This window comes from Pavona decussata, unplaced genomic scaffold, assembly GCF_977016875.1.
Source record: "Pavona decussata unplaced genomic scaffold, jaPavDecu1.1 SCAFFOLD_130, whole genome shotgun sequence".
In the NCBI taxonomy this organism is placed as follows: domain Eukaryota; kingdom Metazoa; phylum Cnidaria; class Anthozoa; order Scleractinia; family Agariciidae; genus Pavona; species Pavona decussata.
The window spans coordinates 3505385-3522500 of NW_028145544.1; the positions used below are offsets into that span (position 1 = coordinate 3505385).

The 17116-nt window shown below is 38.8% G+C and overlaps 3 protein-coding genes across 4 annotated transcripts in view; 1 reads left to right on the forward strand and 2 right to left on the reverse strand.

Annotated features, from left to right (window-relative positions):
• LOC146468736 (uncharacterized) overlaps nucleotides 1-17116 on the reverse strand; it is a 78206-nt gene that overhangs the window by 16183 nt on the left and 44907 nt on the right. The window lies entirely within an intron of this gene.
• LOC146468738 (uncharacterized) lies at nucleotides 969-8338 on the forward strand. 2 transcript variants are annotated; one of them, XR_014867482.1, is made up of 5 exons: nucleotides 1091-2157; nucleotides 3236-4235; nucleotides 4812-5085; nucleotides 7593-7769; nucleotides 8203-8338. XR_014867482.1 is itself a non-coding variant. In XM_085124531.1 (3 exons), the coding sequence occupies exons 2-3, from the start codon at nucleotides 3240-3242 to the stop codon at nucleotides 4926-4928; spliced, it is 1113 nt and encodes a 370-aa protein (XP_084980657.1). In that variant the 5' UTR covers nucleotides 969-2157; nucleotides 3236-3239; the 3' UTR covers nucleotides 4929-5165. The 2 variants fall into 2 exon arrangements, 1 of the variants encoding a protein (XP_084980657.1); XM_085124531.1 differs by lacking the exons at nucleotides 7593-7769; nucleotides 8203-8338 and having other exon boundaries at nucleotides 969-2157; nucleotides 4812-5165.
• Nucleotides 9712-17116, reverse strand: part of LOC146468739 (coiled-coil domain-containing protein 152-like) — a 7466-nt gene continuing 61 nt past the window's right edge. Inside the window, exons 1-8 of the mRNA XM_085124544.1 lie at nucleotides 17089-17116; nucleotides 16175-16280; nucleotides 15241-15309; nucleotides 14597-14661; nucleotides 13441-13543; nucleotides 12355-12482; nucleotides 11953-12045; nucleotides 9712-10496 (exon numbers count right to left, since the gene is read on the reverse strand). The exon at nucleotides 17089-17116 is cut by the window's right edge and continues 61 nt beyond it. Coding sequence (XP_084980670.1) covers nucleotides 10374-10496; nucleotides 11953-12045; nucleotides 12355-12482; nucleotides 13441-13543; nucleotides 14597-14661; nucleotides 15241-15309; nucleotides 16175-16280; nucleotides 17089-17116 — 715 coding nt within the window. The 3' untranslated portion in view covers nucleotides 9712-10373. The remainder of the gene's footprint in view (nucleotides 10497-11952; nucleotides 12046-12354; nucleotides 12483-13440; nucleotides 13544-14596; nucleotides 14662-15240; nucleotides 15310-16174; nucleotides 16281-17088) is intronic.

A 17116-nucleotide genomic window follows, 5' to 3' on the forward strand; every position in this document is an offset into this window, starting at 1 on the left:
TTTGTCAACTTACCCGGAAGATTGAAGAATAACTCGCTTGGAATTTTCTACTTCTTGGCTTTTTTAACTGGGCGGTAGTTAATTAGATTGTCTGTGAGGCTTTCTTCAAACCAGTAAAATGATATTGGAGACTAAAATTTGGAATCACGACGGCAAAAGTATATATCACCCACTTCGCTTGCCGAGATTTTTCTTACTATTTTCCCCCCACCCCCCTTATGCATAAAACAGTTAAAATACGACACTCAGTCAAAATCTATGTTACCAAAACTAACTTAGTAACGTCAAATTCGCTAGCTTTGTCCAGCCATTGTCGAATACGCGCGCACATTTCCTGATTTGGTCCGTTAATGTTGTGTTATTATAAATATAATTCATAATTAAATGCTTCTATGTTAAACGTTTTTGTCAGAGGAAAACATTTTGCATACCTTAGTTGCTGCTGAGATGGTCACATGGTTTAGTGTAGGACGGGGTTTGATGATCAATATTTCAAAGGGAGCACTTGTTCCACGAGTTACAAGTTACAAAATGAGTGATGATTAAACTGACGAGTGTTGGTCCACAGTTCTAAACACCAACTTGACGAACCCCAACACGCGGTGCTCGGAATAAACTAATTGACCTAATAAACCGCAGTAGAACATCAAAGGAAGTCCGTACATGACGTAACCATTCCATAGTATTTAAAGCATATTATTCAGTTAAAATCCTTAAAATATCCCATTCTTGATTCGTATTTTGGTAATCTTTACGTATTCAGGGTTGGTGTTTTGTTTTCCGAGTTTCGATTTCCGATTGCTTCGGTTTCGAGTTCAGGGTGACTCATTTTCAAGTTCAGGGTGCTTCAGTTTCAAACGTTCAAATTTCGTGAAGTCGTCCTATTGTATCTATTCCTCTTTACCCTATCAAGCATCCTATTACAGGAGCCAAATTTGCCACTGAATTTTCGCAGTATCTTGACGTTGAGTTTCTTTACTGAGACAAACCTCGACGCAGTTTTATATTCACTCATCTTTCTAACCAAAACCTACAACAAATCCTAAAGGTTTTGGTAGCAATGAAAAGTTTCAGTGTATAACGCGCGCAACTGCCAGGATCCTCGATACCGTAAAGTTGCGATAGTAACGACCGTCCGAAAGTAACGACCCCCCAAAAGTAACGTCAAAACTTTGTGGCTTCTAATGAATCCCGAAAATAGCGAGCCCCCGAAAGTACCGAGCCCCCCGAAACTAGCGAGTCCCCCAAAACGTAGCGAGACTAAGGTTTTTTTAAATTACGTTATACACATACCGAATACCTTTATTGTTTTCCAATCCATAGTCCTGAAATTTTTTAATTTACAATACTAATATCTTTTTCGTGCATTGACACTGATTGATTACGATAAAGGACTTCACAACAAGGGAAAGCTTTAAGCCATCATTTGTCCTTGACATCAGTTCACAGCTGATGGCGTAATGTGAAAACTTAACTGTTTTGATTTCGTATTAACAACATCCGGAACTTTTCTTAAAATTAATATTAAAAACTCTACATACTGCAGTATAAAACGCATTGATGTGTCGTGGCAGAAAAAATTAAAACTCACACGCTAACGCATTACAAGGAGAGCGAGTTAATTTAAAACTTGTTAGCGAACGAAAATGCTCAAACATGCGTTCAACTCATGAATGTAATTACTAAGAGGAAGCTTACTTACTATTATGGATTACAACAGTCATAAATTGTCTCTAGTGCAGAGCGCATTAAATGGCAAAGATAGGTTTCTACACGTGATGTCGTTACACATATTACCTGAATATCAAGTGCACAAAATCAGATTGCTATGAATTCTATGTCTTCTGATTACTTCCGGCAAAATCTTCCGCTCCTCTTGTCATTATACTTGTGTCTACTTTTACCCTTAAACATCACTCTTCATAACAGAAAATAAATATTACGCATACAGTTCGAATCGCTCTCTACTACTAACAGCGCGCGCATTGCAAATTGAATAATTACGTTTGGCAATTATGACGTAAGAAATGTTCACTATAACAACTGAAACTTTTCTTGTTTCGCGGGAAGTTTCATTACGCCGTGAAGCCTGAAGAATTCTGTTAAACAAGTGACGATTTGATCTTTTCGTTAAGAAAAGCTAGCAGCCAATACAAGGTAAGATACGTATTGATTTTTTTTCTAAAACAAAAAGTAGCTTTCGAGGAATTGCAAACTTTTTCTCACCCTCCGTAAAGGCCCCGTCACAAAAATTATAAGTTAATCTTAGGGATCAAGCGGTTCATTTCGGAGGATATATATTTTCGGCCTATTTAGGAGGCCTAAATCACCTCAGAAACTAATTTGCACTCAAGAGATAAAGATGGCGTTTGCTTTGATACTTTGCCACTTAATATCGTGAGTGAAAAAAAAATTTGGCGCAAAATTTCAGCGTTAGTTTATAATTTCGCATGTGAAATTACACAGTTGCTATGGAAACGTTTAAAAAACTCACGATTGTAAACATAATTTGTTCGCCATGATATTTAACGGTCACCAAATAGTATACTCGTGAAATAAGGATACAATTTCATTTGCGTTTTCTTAAAAGTATGCTCGGGAAATTATTAGATTACTTCACAAAGCGCGCGTGAAATTGATTACCCCACAGTAACACGGAAGTGACATAGGAAATTTAATTCCTTTTGCTATAATTAACGAAAAGACAAAAAGTTTCATCAAGAGAGGAAAGGAAAAAACTGTGATACCGTCCAGATATCTCTCTTTTAAAAACTTGGAAACGATCCTGAAGAAAATACATGTCTCCGATAAAATCTCTGCAAGTTGCACGGATTTACAAGGCCATTCAATTTGTCTTACGAAAACATGGCTGAAATTGCGACGCGTAATAACGACTCTGCCCTTTAAACGTATTGTCAGACGTTTAATTAACAAATTAGAAAGGAAAATAGTTTTCTCGTGAAACTTGAAAAATGTCGCAGAAAGGCAAAAATGATTCAAATAAGAATTTTTTGGTGGTGAATGGTAGCTAATGGTACACGTTATTTAACCGTGCAACTTGAAATGTCAACAAGTATCGTTACCAGCCTCTATTATACAATTGCCTTAAGTTAACGTCGTACTATTATAAGTTTTAGTTTCTTATGCCACAAGGGTGCAGTACAGAAATGATTTTGTAAGTAATTATCCTTAATTTTTTACAAGAGAGACATTACAAACCGGGATTTTCTCCTAGGATCATGGCTTCTAGTGAATTATTTTCATATACCCAAGAAGAGCTCATTAGAGTAATAGAGCATCAACATGGCGAAATTCAAAGTCTACTTAATGAAAGACGTTGGCTGCATGAAGACAGCAACATGCAGAGGAGCCAAGCACAAGAATGTTATGACAAACTTCTGAAATGGCAGGCGTATGGAAACGGCCTTAAAAAGGATCTTGAAAATTTGAAAAAACGAGACGAACAATGGAAGGAGGCACTGACAAAAGCCGTGGACAAACTAAACACGGAAAGAGAAAACTTCACCAATCTTGAAAACCTATATTCTTCTTTAAAAGAGAAAAACAAAGAGTTAAAAGAAACTCTCGAGTCGGCATTCATCCTCGGGAGAGGCATGTATGAAGAATATTGTGCTTTGTACAATAACTACACGTTTCTTCTCAATTATGCGTGCTGGATTCAGGGCGGTTGGAGTGAGCCACTCGCAATTTGTCAAGAGGAAGGAAACCCTACGCCAGCCACCCCTGTAGAAGAATCCTTTCCCGCCACCGCGACCCTTCCTCCCGAAGGCTGGTCAGCCATCTCCCCCAACATGCCAACCACCCAATCCCGTCAGAGCCCGCTTTTCATCCGGATCAATTGCCCTTGGAATGCGTTTGTTGGAGCTAACGCCAATGACAAGGTTCCATACATGTCAGCAATTCAAGTTCCACGTGTGCTAGCTATTGAAGCTCCATGCTCATCGGCGGATAACACTCCATGCGTGGCTGATACTCAGACCCCATGCTTGACAGAAATTAAAGCACTATGCCTGCCAGAGATTGAAGCTACATGCCTTTCAAAGGACAAAAGTCTATGCGTTTCCAAGGTGAAAGCTCCTTGTGAATCAGGGAACCAAGCTTTACTCGTGCAAGATAATGAAGCTCTATGCGTGATTGAAAACATCGATACTGAGTCTGCAGGAAGTGCCCATCTGCCCATTAATGAATCGCTGACCGGAAAATCAACAAGCAAGGTATGATACGAGTATAATAATATTTCTTTCCGACCATCGCCGTGTTTTTTTATGTGTTAACATGTATAGTTGTCAAGTGGCACATATGGGGGACCCCGGTTCCCATCTTATTGTCAAAGAAAATCACTCACAGATGGCTCGAATCTCGTTAAAAATTTTTCCCTTCGTTGCTGAGGCCTCCACTTCACAAAAACCTTGGGTTTCACTACTCATCACATTTATGGCCATCGATTTAAATGTTAATTTTTTTCCCAAAATAGTCGTAAGTAGCAACTGATGGTACAATGTTTTGTAGATGAGCGACCTATTAACGACACAACTTCGACTTAAATATTAATAATTTTGAGTAAAAAGTCGCTGTCCTTTATATGGTGGCGTGAATTCCAGTTAAAAAAAAATTCTACATGGATTTGACGACAAACCAAAGCCTCGTCGAAATTGTGCTCAAAGGCTCCTATCTGTTCCTCCCACGAGGATGGATTCGATTCAATTTTCTGCTTCTCTAATATTATGATGTTCTCTCTGTTATTGTTGTATATTGTTAGGATCCTATGTCAGTTAGCTTTTTTTTTTCAGCCAAGAAGTCGTTTCCAAAGATTGAAAAGATGGATGAAGAAACATTTCTTGTGTTGCTGCAGCAGCGTGGATAAAGACAACAGATCCGCTGCTGTTCCCGCCTCCCCCCAACACTAAAACAAAAAAAAATGAAAAAAAAAAAAAAAAAAAAAACATAAAAAGACAAAAATATAAAAAAAAAGGAAAAGAAAAACAGAATTCTTATCGCGGGTCTGACGATGAACCGAAACAAGCCAATTTCAGAATGGTGCGCAGATTGCTGCCGTATAAAAAGGTAAAGTACTATTCTTTTCTTTTCAGTTTCAACGCCTGTCTTAGCAGGTCTTTCGGACAATTTTGGGAGATTCAACGATCTCAAAATTATTATTCAAAACGTGTTTAGTTGGCTACGGTCATCCTGTATCCAATAAGTGCAATTGTAATAATTGCTTTATTATATAAAATTTAGTGGTATACCGAGTAGTAGCAAATCGCTAAAAACGCTATCCCGCCAGTGGCGATATCATTTTTATCCTCACATGTGTGATATCATTTTTGACCAATCAGCTCGCAGTATTTTCGCGCGCTGTCAAGCACTTGTGGTTTTCCGAAGGGTTTTCCGTCGTTTGGCAGTCGTTTGGTCTTTTGGGAGTTTTGGAGTTTGCCTTTTCGCGAGTCAAAGTTAAGTTTATTCTAAAATGGAGACTAGCAGATTTGTCGAGATCACAGATGAGGAGCTGATCGAATTCGTAGAAGAACAAGAAAATCCGAATACAAAGAGGAAAACTGCGTACGACGTCGAGTTATTCAAAAGTTTCATACAGACATCAAATCCTGGCTTACTTGGTTCAACATCTGTTCATGAGCTTTCGCCGCAAGTTCTGAACGACCTCCTTTCGAAGTTCATCTTTGGCGTTAGAAAAAAAGATGGCTCTGACTATGAACCAACAAGTTTGAGAGGTTTTCTTTCAAGCATCCAGAGATATCTGAACAAACAGAACTATGGCTTCACAATTTTTACTGACGCGGCATTTAAAACTACAATGGCTACCCTCAAAGCAAAACAAAAGGATCTAAAAGCCAAGGGATTGGGAAACAAGCCTAGGACATCGGATAGCCTAACAGACGAGGAAATTGAAAAACTTTATGCTTCCAAATGCCTAGGGACTGAGAGCCCTCAAGCCGTTATAAACACTTTGTGGCTGAATTCAACCATTCATTTCGGCCTTCGCGGCGGCAAAGAACAGAGAGAATTACGCTGGGGAGATGTCAAACTCAAGCAAACGCCCGACGGAAAAGAGTATTTAGAATACTCGGTGGAAAGGCAGACTAAAACTAGAACTGGCTCTGACCCTAGAGATACGCGAAAGATTAAGCCTAGAATGTACTCAGCTCCCGATCTACCAGCTGAGAGAGATCCAGTTCGTGTTTACAAAATTTATGCAAGCAAGCGCCCGGAAAGCATGAAAACGGATGACTCCCCATTTTACTTGGCGGTGAATAATCTTCAGCCGTCCAGCCTATCAATAAGAGCTTGGTTTAAAGCACAACCCATCGGGGTAAACAAGCTCAACAGTTTGCTGAAAGACATGGTAAACGAGGCTCGTCTTGGACTAGAAAAACAAGCGATTGACTAACCATAGTGCTCGTAAGCACCTCGTACAGAAGTTGAATGACAACGAAATACCTCCAACGCAAATCATGCAGATCACAGGACACCGGAATGTTAATTCCGTAAACAACTATTCATCCTTGTCGGACAAGCAAAAAGAAAAAATATCCAGTATTTTGTCGTTCAGAGGCCAGAATGACAACCAAGAACCACGCGCCTCCACGAGTACAACCGAACTTGCTACGGAAGAACATCAGTGCATTCGTAGCCCTGAAGGACTTCAGATGCCTCTAACAGGGCTTGGATCATTAATAACCGGAACAATTGCTGGAGGAACATTCAACATAAATGTAAATTTGTAGCAGAATAGTTCTCCTGGTAAACGTGAAAGCACATTTGAAAGTAGTAGTAGGAAATGGAAGCGTGTAAGGGTAGTTGAAAGCAGCGATGAAAGCCAGGAGTAAGCTTAATAGAACGGTATGTTCAGATTTACTATTTTATACTGTTAGCCAAATTTCCAACCATATTTAATATGCCATTAGTTTATACCAGGGACCTACCTGTTTATACATTTTCTATTTATATAGATTTTATTTGTGGCCTTTTCGCTTAAGTCTTACTTTGTATTAAAATAACTCGGCTTGGTTTACGATTGATACAAATATAAAACTGACTGTAAGCTTATGTACTCAATTTCAAACCTTAGTTTTTGAAATAAAAAATAAAGCATCTCTTGTTGTATTGTGAGGATTTTATATAATAAAAAGAAAATTACATGGTCGCTTGGAGATACGAAATTTCTCTTCTCATGTTGAAAAATATTTCACGAGTGAGCGCAGCGAACGAGTGAAATATTTTTCAACACTCGAAGAGAAATTTCGTATCTCCGCGCGGCCATGTAATATCCTCTATTACTTAGTTTTGTTTCGTTAAGCATTTTTATCTATTATTATTATTATTATTATTATTATTATGCGTGTTTCAACACTTTCATGAGATTTGCGCAATACAAATGGCATTATTATTATTATTATTATTTGTTATTATTGATATATCTTCCAAGATAATAACTTACTTATGCTTGGAGGAGGGGGGAAGGGGGGGTTTTGTCTTAATTCTTTAATTGTCCTGAATACATGCTCCAGAAATGACGTAGTCTCATTCCAACTCAACGATTTTATTATGAACAGTGCTCTACTGCTTGAGGTTCAAAACACAAGTAAAGATGGAGACTGAGGGAACTCACAGAGCAGGTGCTGCCTGGGCTTGTGTGGGAGCTGCCAGAGCTACAAGCCACAGGTATCCTGAAAGGAGACTATGATATGAAGATAAAAGGACAGGATTACTGCACATCCAAAGAGAATCAGGTTAGTTTTACACACAATTTTAGAAGACTGTAGAGTGCCTGAGGATTTGAAACAAGGGACTACGATGAAACAGAAAGCTAGAGGGACCTTAAAGTCGGGATTTCCCCATATTTTTTTTTCTATTTTCTCTGTTGGTGACGTACTTAAAACAAACCTTTAGCTTTCGAACTGTGTCAAATGACAGCTAACAGAAGCTGCCCTTCCGTTGGTGCTATAAATGCATTGTTTTCTATAATTGAAAAATTGACTGAATTATCTTACAGTTTTCCGTTCAGTCCAATTTGTAAACAACTTTACAAATATTATGCACGTGTAACTGGCTTCTTTGCTAGCACTCATGTTTTTAAATACGTGAAAAGATAAAAAATGTCGAGCTGTGAACACATGTACCTCTTGTGTACCTATTTTTACCCTTCATTCTATTCGTCCCCAGGTCCTTCTCTTAGATAACTTAAAGATGATGGACAGGGAACTGTTTACGTATTCCTTCAGGGATCCTTCTCGTCTAAAGAGAGCTGTCATTGAATAGATTGTCTGTGCAAGTTGACGCACAGAAAATTTCGTTGAAATGAAGAACGCATGTGCAATGCAGGTGAACTTCTCAACCGAGACACTGGTTGAGGGACGGCATCCTCTACTGCTCCCGTTAGGAATACATTGCGGGTAACGATTTTAAGAAAATTCTACCGCGTGCGGGGAAACCGACGCGTCACCTTCTATGGCAGTGACGACAAATAAGCGAAGTCCATAGCTCGCTACGGCGTGCGGGGGAACCGACGAAGTTTCTCTATTCACATGAACAAAAAATGGCGACGAATTGATCAGAAAGATGTCTCCCAGAAACTAACTGGATTTATACTTTAAAGTGGGTTGTCCGGCTGAGAGTCTGAATAACTAAAGCTTTAGACCACGGTATTGGATAAATCAATTTTACGCGGCCGTTTCCAATGCCGACTGTCTTCGATGGATTTTTAGTAAAGGAATGAAGAGTGCTCATATAGAACTATGCTTTTGAACGCTTAAAAAAGACGAGAACCTCTTTTCTTGAAAATTGTTACCGAAAATAAATTCCAGTGTATTGTAAAGGGTTTATTCCTTGGGTGCAATATTGCAAATGAATGCAAATTGACGCATGCGCACAACATTTGTGCTCGTAGCGCACCAATGTTACCACAGGAAGCCCATGTTCTTATTGAGAAAAGATTTCACAGTTGAACTGATACCTTTACAAAGAAGAAGCAACTTATAAAACTTTCGTATCTTTAAATTTAATATCACTTTAACTCAACTAATTTTTTCGTTAATTCTTAATATGTTCAACGAGAAGCAGAAATATCTAGGACCCTCTTTCAGACAAATGCCCCTAAAAATTTCCGAAGGAGGGCTTACCTTGCTGTTAGAAGCCAATCACTAAAGTAAGCCTTGTTGCGCTCAGGCTTAAATTCATTTTCCGTCAAGTTCTGCGACTACTTTTATAATTTGCAATGAACAATTTTTTAGGATCTTAAATTGGGGTGTCGCTTAATCTCAATCGTAATATACAAAGCTAATGGAAGTTATAGCTCTTCCATAGAACGATCCCTCTAAAAGCGTCTTAAAATCCACCACGACAATTAACTGTATAACTTAATCGCTGTGGCGGTAGCGCAGATGATGTCGCTGATAGAAGACACGGACGAATAATTAGTGAACAATCAAAGCATTTCAATCTCGGGGAATGTAATTCAATTCGCAGAAAACCGGCAAAAATCATTCCATCAATGCCATAATCAGCTTAGTTCCCAGGCGTTTCAGGCAGGGTCTTTTATTTAGGCCTGGGTTCTATATTCGCGCGCTAACGTCATTAAACCCCTTTTAGAGTCCACAACTTGATACGAAACTCGACTGTGAACTTCGGTTCCTCGGGTATCTCCGGTAAGGAAAACAAATAGTGTGACTCATGTTAACCTTTCAAAAAGCTTTAATTAAATTTTAAGCGTTGACGTGTAGACGTGACGGACTTGAAAGCGCATTTAGTAGTCATGTTCCTAGTGACCTGGCCTTTGAGTAAAAGCGAGGCTAGTGTTGCCTTTTTTGAGTGCGGTGTGATTGGTCAATTTTACGGCCGAATTTCACTGTACGGCCCGCTAAACTTCAACTATTTTCCTTTCCTGCAAACCCGATTAACCTCAGAGATATAAATGAAGAATAAATCTCTTACTAACCTCGTTTTCTCGGTCAGGGCTGAGTTGCTCGAAGCATGGTTAGCGCTAACCATTGGTTAAGAGGTATTAAAACCGATAGGTTGTCATGGCATTTAACCCGGGTTAGCGCTAACCATGCTTCGAGCAACTGGGCCCTGTACTGTAAGTTATGAATCCTCATTTTTTCCTTTTTTCTCTTTTTCCTCGCTTTTACGAATCCATAAATCAACGGGATAAAACTCGGTCCGTAACTTACAGTACGGACCTCCAGCTCGGTTAGTAAGAGGTATATAAAGAAGCTAAAAGAGCTGTTCTAATGCTAAAACGTCCCTTTTCATGACAGAAAATGAAAATCACGCTTTCGATTCTTTTAATTGCAAATAATTATTGTTATAACACTGAGTCCCATCGCAGTAAAACGTTAAAACCTCTTTCTCTTTGCAGCCGGCATCTGTTGTGCTGAGAGCTTTCTTTCAAGTTCAGCAACCTTGCCCTTCAGTGTGGTGATTTCCCTTTGTGCTTCAGCTTTTGCAAATTGGAGTTTCTGAACATAAGACAAACCGAAAACATGTTTTAAAATATTGCTGAGGAGCTTGGCTGGAAGAACAAGTTGACAATAGAGTACGATGTTTTGCAATCATGATTTAGCTCATTTTAGGAAAACCGGCCCTTTAACCTTTGTTATAGCTAAAAGCAACGTATGATAAAGAAAGAAAGAAAGAAAGAAAGAAAGAAAGAAAGAAAGAAAGAAAGAAAGAAAGAAAGAAAGAAAGAAAGAAAGAAAGAAAGAAAGAAAGAAAGAAAGAAAGAAAGAAAGAAAGAAAGAAAGAAAGAAAGAAAGAAAGAAAGAAAGAAAGAAAGAAAGAAAGAAAGAAAGAAAGAAAGAAAGAAAGAAAGAAAGAAAGAAAGAAAGAAAGAAAGAAAGAAAGAAAGAAAGAAAGAAAGAAAGAAAGAAAGAAAGAAAGAAAGAAAGAAAGAAAGAAAGCAACAGCATTAATATATATCTCCCGAATGTTCCTATGCCTGGTTTGCAAAATCAGGGGCCAATTAAACAAATCGTTTACACTTGTAACTTGACCAACAATTTGGGCCATAATGATACACGAGCATGCATCTTGGACTGAAACGTTGAAATAAGAAGGAAACAGCATGTATAGAACAGTAACTGGCTTCCTCTACTCGTTGTAATATTGGGTGTCCTAGATGCTGAGAACCGCAAATACGATAAGCGCCCTCCCTGAGAGATACAAAAAGTAAATAAGCGCCCCGGGCGGTAAATCGAATCATTACGGTGTCGTACACGATGCAGGTCAGCTGGTGCATATGTGTCGTGCTATCACCAGTATATAGGGGCCGGTGATTACTTCTTATGCCCAGTTCAAATGGCGGTGGTCTGTTAACTTTTGTCACAAGGAAAGGAATTTTTGTAACGTCCCTAAAATTCCTCAGGCAGCGATTTGTCAGCTTCTGGAACCAACTAATTTTAACCGGCGTTCATCGGCGTGTTCTTCACTACTTTCTAGACCTCAGTAATTCCCTTCCTTTGCCTAAACACAAATTCCCACCAGTATTCAGGCTAAACACGAAAACTAACATAGTCCTTGGAACTTAAGTAAAAAAGAAATAAGCCAACCGTTTCGGAGAACATGTCATATGCATCGTTTGTAACCCGGTAAACAACAAGAGGCGGGTCTGTATGTTTCATCCCCAACAAATTTTGGATCCCCGCTCCATTCCTGTAGTCAATTTAATAAAACTTTTACTCTTGTAGTTTGCAAGTTGGAGCTTTGTTCTGACATGTGAACACAAAAATAAACTCAACGAAAATTGCGTAGATTTGTCAGCATTTAAGCTAGTAATTCCTCACATGAACTAGGGGCTAATATATCAAGGTCAAGATAAAAGTTAAGAGCCTCATTCGTAGAATACTCTCTGTCAACTCAAAATGCACATAATTATATTCTTCTGCCAAGTATTATATATATCCTTATTTGGCTTACCTTTCTAAACATGTCATTATTTGCATTAGACGTTTGACCGGCACCCTGTGTCTTGGCGCAGTTTCTTTGAAGCTTTAGTAACTTCGCGTCGTACTGAAAATTGAACATCACAAACGAAGGAAAAATAATGCCAATACGTTATTTGAAAAGGTTAGTAAGACGGCAGCCCAGGGCTGATGTGGAAGTCTATTGAATTTTTCTGTTTCTCGCAGCCTTCATCAGCAAAAACTGTCTTCAGTGTTGTCACTTGACTTATGTGTATTTAGTCACGTGACATCAAGTATTGTGTTATTGCTGCTCTAAGACTCTATTGTTGTCGTTTTATTATGCTCTCTGTAAGCTATCTTATGACTTGCCATTTTTCGCACCACCCGCATCATAGCATTTTGTTTCCTCTCTCACCTCTAAGCGAAGCTTGACGATTTCCGTGTGATTAGCATGGCTGACATCAGCCAGCTGTTTCTGAAGCTGTCGCACCTCGTCTGCTTTCTCCTCCACTGACTTTTGCAATGCTGCAGTCTCCCTTCTACCTGGAAAACAAAGGAGCTATAGAAGTCTCAGCAAGATTGGGTCAGTTCAGTTATGATCAAATTAGCAAGGGAAGGGTTACACGTCTGAACAGGGAGACTTTGGAACCTATTAAACTCAGTTAACCTTGTATTTGCCTCTGAGAGGTCATAACTGCTTGAATCTGCAATACGCACCTCGTTGGCTTATAGGGACCTCAAACATATCTAAACATATTGCTTCGGTGGTGTTCAAGGCTAGAAAAATAAAATGCCCATCCTCCCGGGAGTAGTCCTCGGAACTTTTGGTGGGGCTGTGGCCGAAAGAAAATGCAAAAAAAAAAACGAAATCGATGCGATAAATAACGTTTCAAACGAGTCGAAAACGAGAACTCAACTCAAATGACTTAAGTTATGTAAAAACCTAGCTTAAGAAACGAAAAGGTGACGAAGAAACTAATTACATACTATATAAGGCGGTAAAGCTTGAATATGTGAAAGTATACAAAAGCAAACTAAGTGTTACGAAATATAAACGGAAAAATAGACGATAATGAGATGGAAAAGTGCGGACGCGAAGCTTAACGAAACAAAGTTTGCAAATGACTATTATTGTTCTAAAATCCAAAAGAAACATTAAAGTCTTTTGTCCAGGCTGTATCGCTCGGTTCTCCAACCCTGGCCCTATTCTAACCTTTTTCAGATTTTTTTGCAAGAATTCAGACCCCTTTTCAGACTTTCAAACCAAAATGGTTAAAATATATACCCTATCTCAGACCAAAACGACTCAAAAACCACACCCTTTGGTGTCACACAAGCCCATTTAGCTTATATAGGGGGGTATCCTCGGGGAAATGCCTCCTTCAATTGAAATTGCCTCGCATCTCCAACACGCGCGCACTAGTTTTAAACGCTGCGTGACAAGTTGCTGGAAACAGCGCTTGGGTAACAGGCTAAGTCTTATGTAAAGTTAAATTCCTACTTTGTTGAAGAGTTTCTTCCCTGACTTTCACGACCTCCTGTTTGTGAGCTTGATCTGCTTTCTCGAGATTCTTTAATGCCTCAGAAATTTGCTTCTTGTGTTCCTTCAAAAGAAACAAAAGTAGAACTCTTAACACCCATTGTTGTTATGTAATTAAGAATGACTGTCTAGAACTTCTTACCTTATAGAGTAAGAGAACTGTCCCTTATCAGTTTCACAGAGCTAATAGAGCAGGGCCGGGTCAGTTCGAAAGTCGATTAACGCTAATCCACGATTAAAAGTTAACCGAGGTTTTCATCTCGCCCATTCAAGACGATTTTAAAGGCTCATTTTAAGCTAATGGTAAAGGAAAGTCCAAGACAGAACTTAGGGAAAAAAATCTTTTCAACGAATCGTTACGGATTAGTAAATATACTCGAATCAAAGTTCACGTTAACCCAGGATTAGCTTAATCGGGCTTTGAACATCTGGGGCCAGGTGAATCGAACACGCGAGGTCGCGCGTAAACTTTATGTCTCCCGGGCTGGGTTGTTCGAAAGGCGATTAACATTAATCTACGATTAAAAGTTAGTCAAGGTTTTCATCTCGCTCTTTAAAAGTGATTTCAAAGCCTAATTTCAAGCTAAAGGTAAAGAAAAGTCTAAGTCAAAACTGAGAGCCAAAAATCATTTAAAAGAATCTTTATTGATAAGTAATTAAACTCGAATCAAAGTTCGCGTTAATCCAGGATTAGCTTAAACGGGCTTTGAACAACTGGGCCCTGATCTTCAATTCGTGGGGGATGATTTTCGCGCGCACTTGCTGTTTCGTTTATTTTACTGCTTTCTACTTAGGTTGTGTTCGATCGTCTATTATTCCGGAATAAGGATAAGGAGAATAGCTGTTGGATTTATTTCTATAAGTAACTTTGGGAAAAAGTTTCTGCAAACTTTCAGTTGACACAAGGGTGATCATGTACTCCAATACTTCCAAAAACCACTTATGAGGGATTTATTGACATCATTGTATGTATTCTGTTGCCGGAATAGGGTCAATCGAACACAACCTTAGTCATATGCCAGATTAAGCCCTATCCTAAATAAGATGCTAAACACTTGCACACTTACCATTAAGAAAATAAGTTATATTGAGTTACACAAGAGATCATAACATTCACCTCCTCAAGACTGCTTGATTTCTCTGTCATCTTTGCGATCTGTGATTTAAGTTCCTCATTTTCGTCTGGTGGTGAAACAAAGGAAACATTAAACGATTTTTAACAAATATTATTGCCTTCTTCATTTTTCAACTAAATTCATTAATTCTGTTTAGTGTATGATGCTTTGCTTATCGGGATCACGTCGCAAACAAGCAAACAAACATGGAGAATTTCCTTGTTTTTCACATTACTTACATTGTAAGACAACCGAAGCATTACACGGCGAGAACGCGCCTGCTACGCGTGGATTCCCTCACGGAGTTTTCCGTTCGCGCGTTCAGGTGTTTGGCCCTCGATCTCCAGAGAGAAGTGAGGGACGGTTGAATTTTTTTTATATAACATGAAAACCTTTATATAGACCTATACACTATTTGACTTTTTATCGAAGCAAGGTATTTTAAAAACTAAGATTTCTTGGACTTATTTTCAAGCTTTTATAATCATACATATGACAAATAACAAAGCTTACTATCTGAGAAGAGAAAATACTAGATATGTTTGTTTCAAACGAGTTAGAAAAAAAGAAACAAACAAAAATATCCGCGGCCATCTTGATCTATCTCCCAAGTGGCTGGTTTGCTCAGTTCAATATATTTGTTTACCTTCCTGATCACAGCGTTTGGAAAGAACAGCATGAAGATTGTCTACCATTCCTTTTAACTTTTCAGCTTCTTTAAAATTAAAATCAGATAAGAAAACAGAAACAAGTTATTCTTTTAGATCACAGTTTTGCATCATGTTCTTTGAACCCACTTTAACGAAGATTAAAAAACAAGCAAGGAAATGTCAATGACGCAAAATATCCAGTACAGTTTCCCTACGTGCTACCCGAATCCCTATATCCAAAGCTTTATCGCCGATCAATTCGAACCTTCAACACCTCTTCCCCCCCTGGTGGGGGGGGGGGGGGGGCATACCCCGACCATTTGACTGCATACCGGGGAATTTGAACGGTATTTTTCTTTTGATCTAGCGGAATTCGTGCATTGGATTTTCCTGCTTTTTCAAGGGAGTTAAGGACAGGACTTATCCTTTGTGAACGAATGGCTCACTCAAAACGCTTTGAAAATAGTTTTTGAAGGTGACATTAATATTTCACTGTTTGCAAAGCAAGAACAGTGATAGATTGATTGATTGATTGATTGATTGATTGATTGATTGATTGATTGATTGATTGATTGATTGATAGAAGATGGAAATTTGTCCTCGAGGACAGGTCTTGGACTAAGCACTTAAGGATAGGGCATTTGAACTTTCGTGAATTTGAACAACCTAATTTTCAAAAGTTTAAATTCCCGGGGATTGGGGGGGGGGGGGGGGGTTGCTCAGGTGTGGGTTGTGTTGAAGTTTCGAATTGATAGGTGCATCTTGAGATGGTAAAATGGAGTAGGTCACGATTATAACTTCCTTGCTCCATGTTAGCAATTTCTGCTTTCATTATAAAATTTTGGAAATTTGAAGTCATTTTACCATACAAGAAATTCGTAACACTTCACAAGCAATACAAACATCCAAACAGGACGTGTCTAAACTGACCTTCCAATGCGACCTTCTCAGCTTCCTGACTGGATTGAAGTTTCTTGACGAAGGAACGTATTTCCGTTTTCAAACAGCTATTCTCGTGAGCTGCGTCCCTCAGTGTCTAAAAGTAGAAAGAAAAGTAAAATATCTCGACGAAACAAATAAGGCAAAAAATGGCTTTTCCGTAAACTGAGAAATCGTCGGTCGGTCTGTCCTTAACGGCTTTTCGTCTGTCAAAATTTCTTAGTCATGACAAACGAAAGCCGATGAGCTCCAAAATTGTTGCAATTACTTTACCAAGGAGCCTCTAGCTCACAGGGTATTGTGTTGATTGTCAAAAAAGGAACATGCTGAATTGAGAGTATCGTTCGTTCTCTAAAACATAGGAAGTTTAAGAAGCTACTATACGGCGACGGCAACGAACTCGTCACAAAACAATTGGATTTAATGAGAAAAACAATGGCTATGCGCGTGTGTTATTACTTATACTGAATTTTCGTACTTTTCTTCGTCGTCCCTGGCCAAGGCAAACAACAACGTGAAATGACCAAATTTAAGGTTTTGTGGAGAACGTGAGCACATGACGGTAATTTTTTTATTCTCTGTCTTAACTTGAACGCGCCGTTCCCACCTCTTCTGTTACTGGATAGTTCGACCGTATTGTACAAGTGGAACGAATTGGAATAATCGCAAAGTAGTACAGTAACGCGAACTTTATATATTTTGAAGCGATGTTTTCGTTGGCGATGCCGTCGTGGTTTCTAAAATTCTATATTCACCAAAATTTCTGTGGACTGACCACAACAACAGACAACAACAATTTAGCTTACAGCAATAAAGATTAAAACCTAATTCCTTAGCTACCGAATAAAGTTGAACAAAAATATGTACAGACAAGACTTAACAAGAACAAATATTCTTAAGATTACCTTTTGCCATTGTATAAATTCTTGAATG

Coding starts and splice junctions, on each gene's coding strand:
- LOC146468738 (XM_085124531.1), top strand. CDS start 3,240: ATGGCTTCTAGTGAATTATTTTCATATACCCAAGAAGAGCTCATTAGA. Junction 4,236..4,811: donor CCGGAAAATCAACAAGCAAG/GTATGATACGAG, acceptor TTTTTTTTTCAG/CCAAGAAGTCGTTTCCAAAG.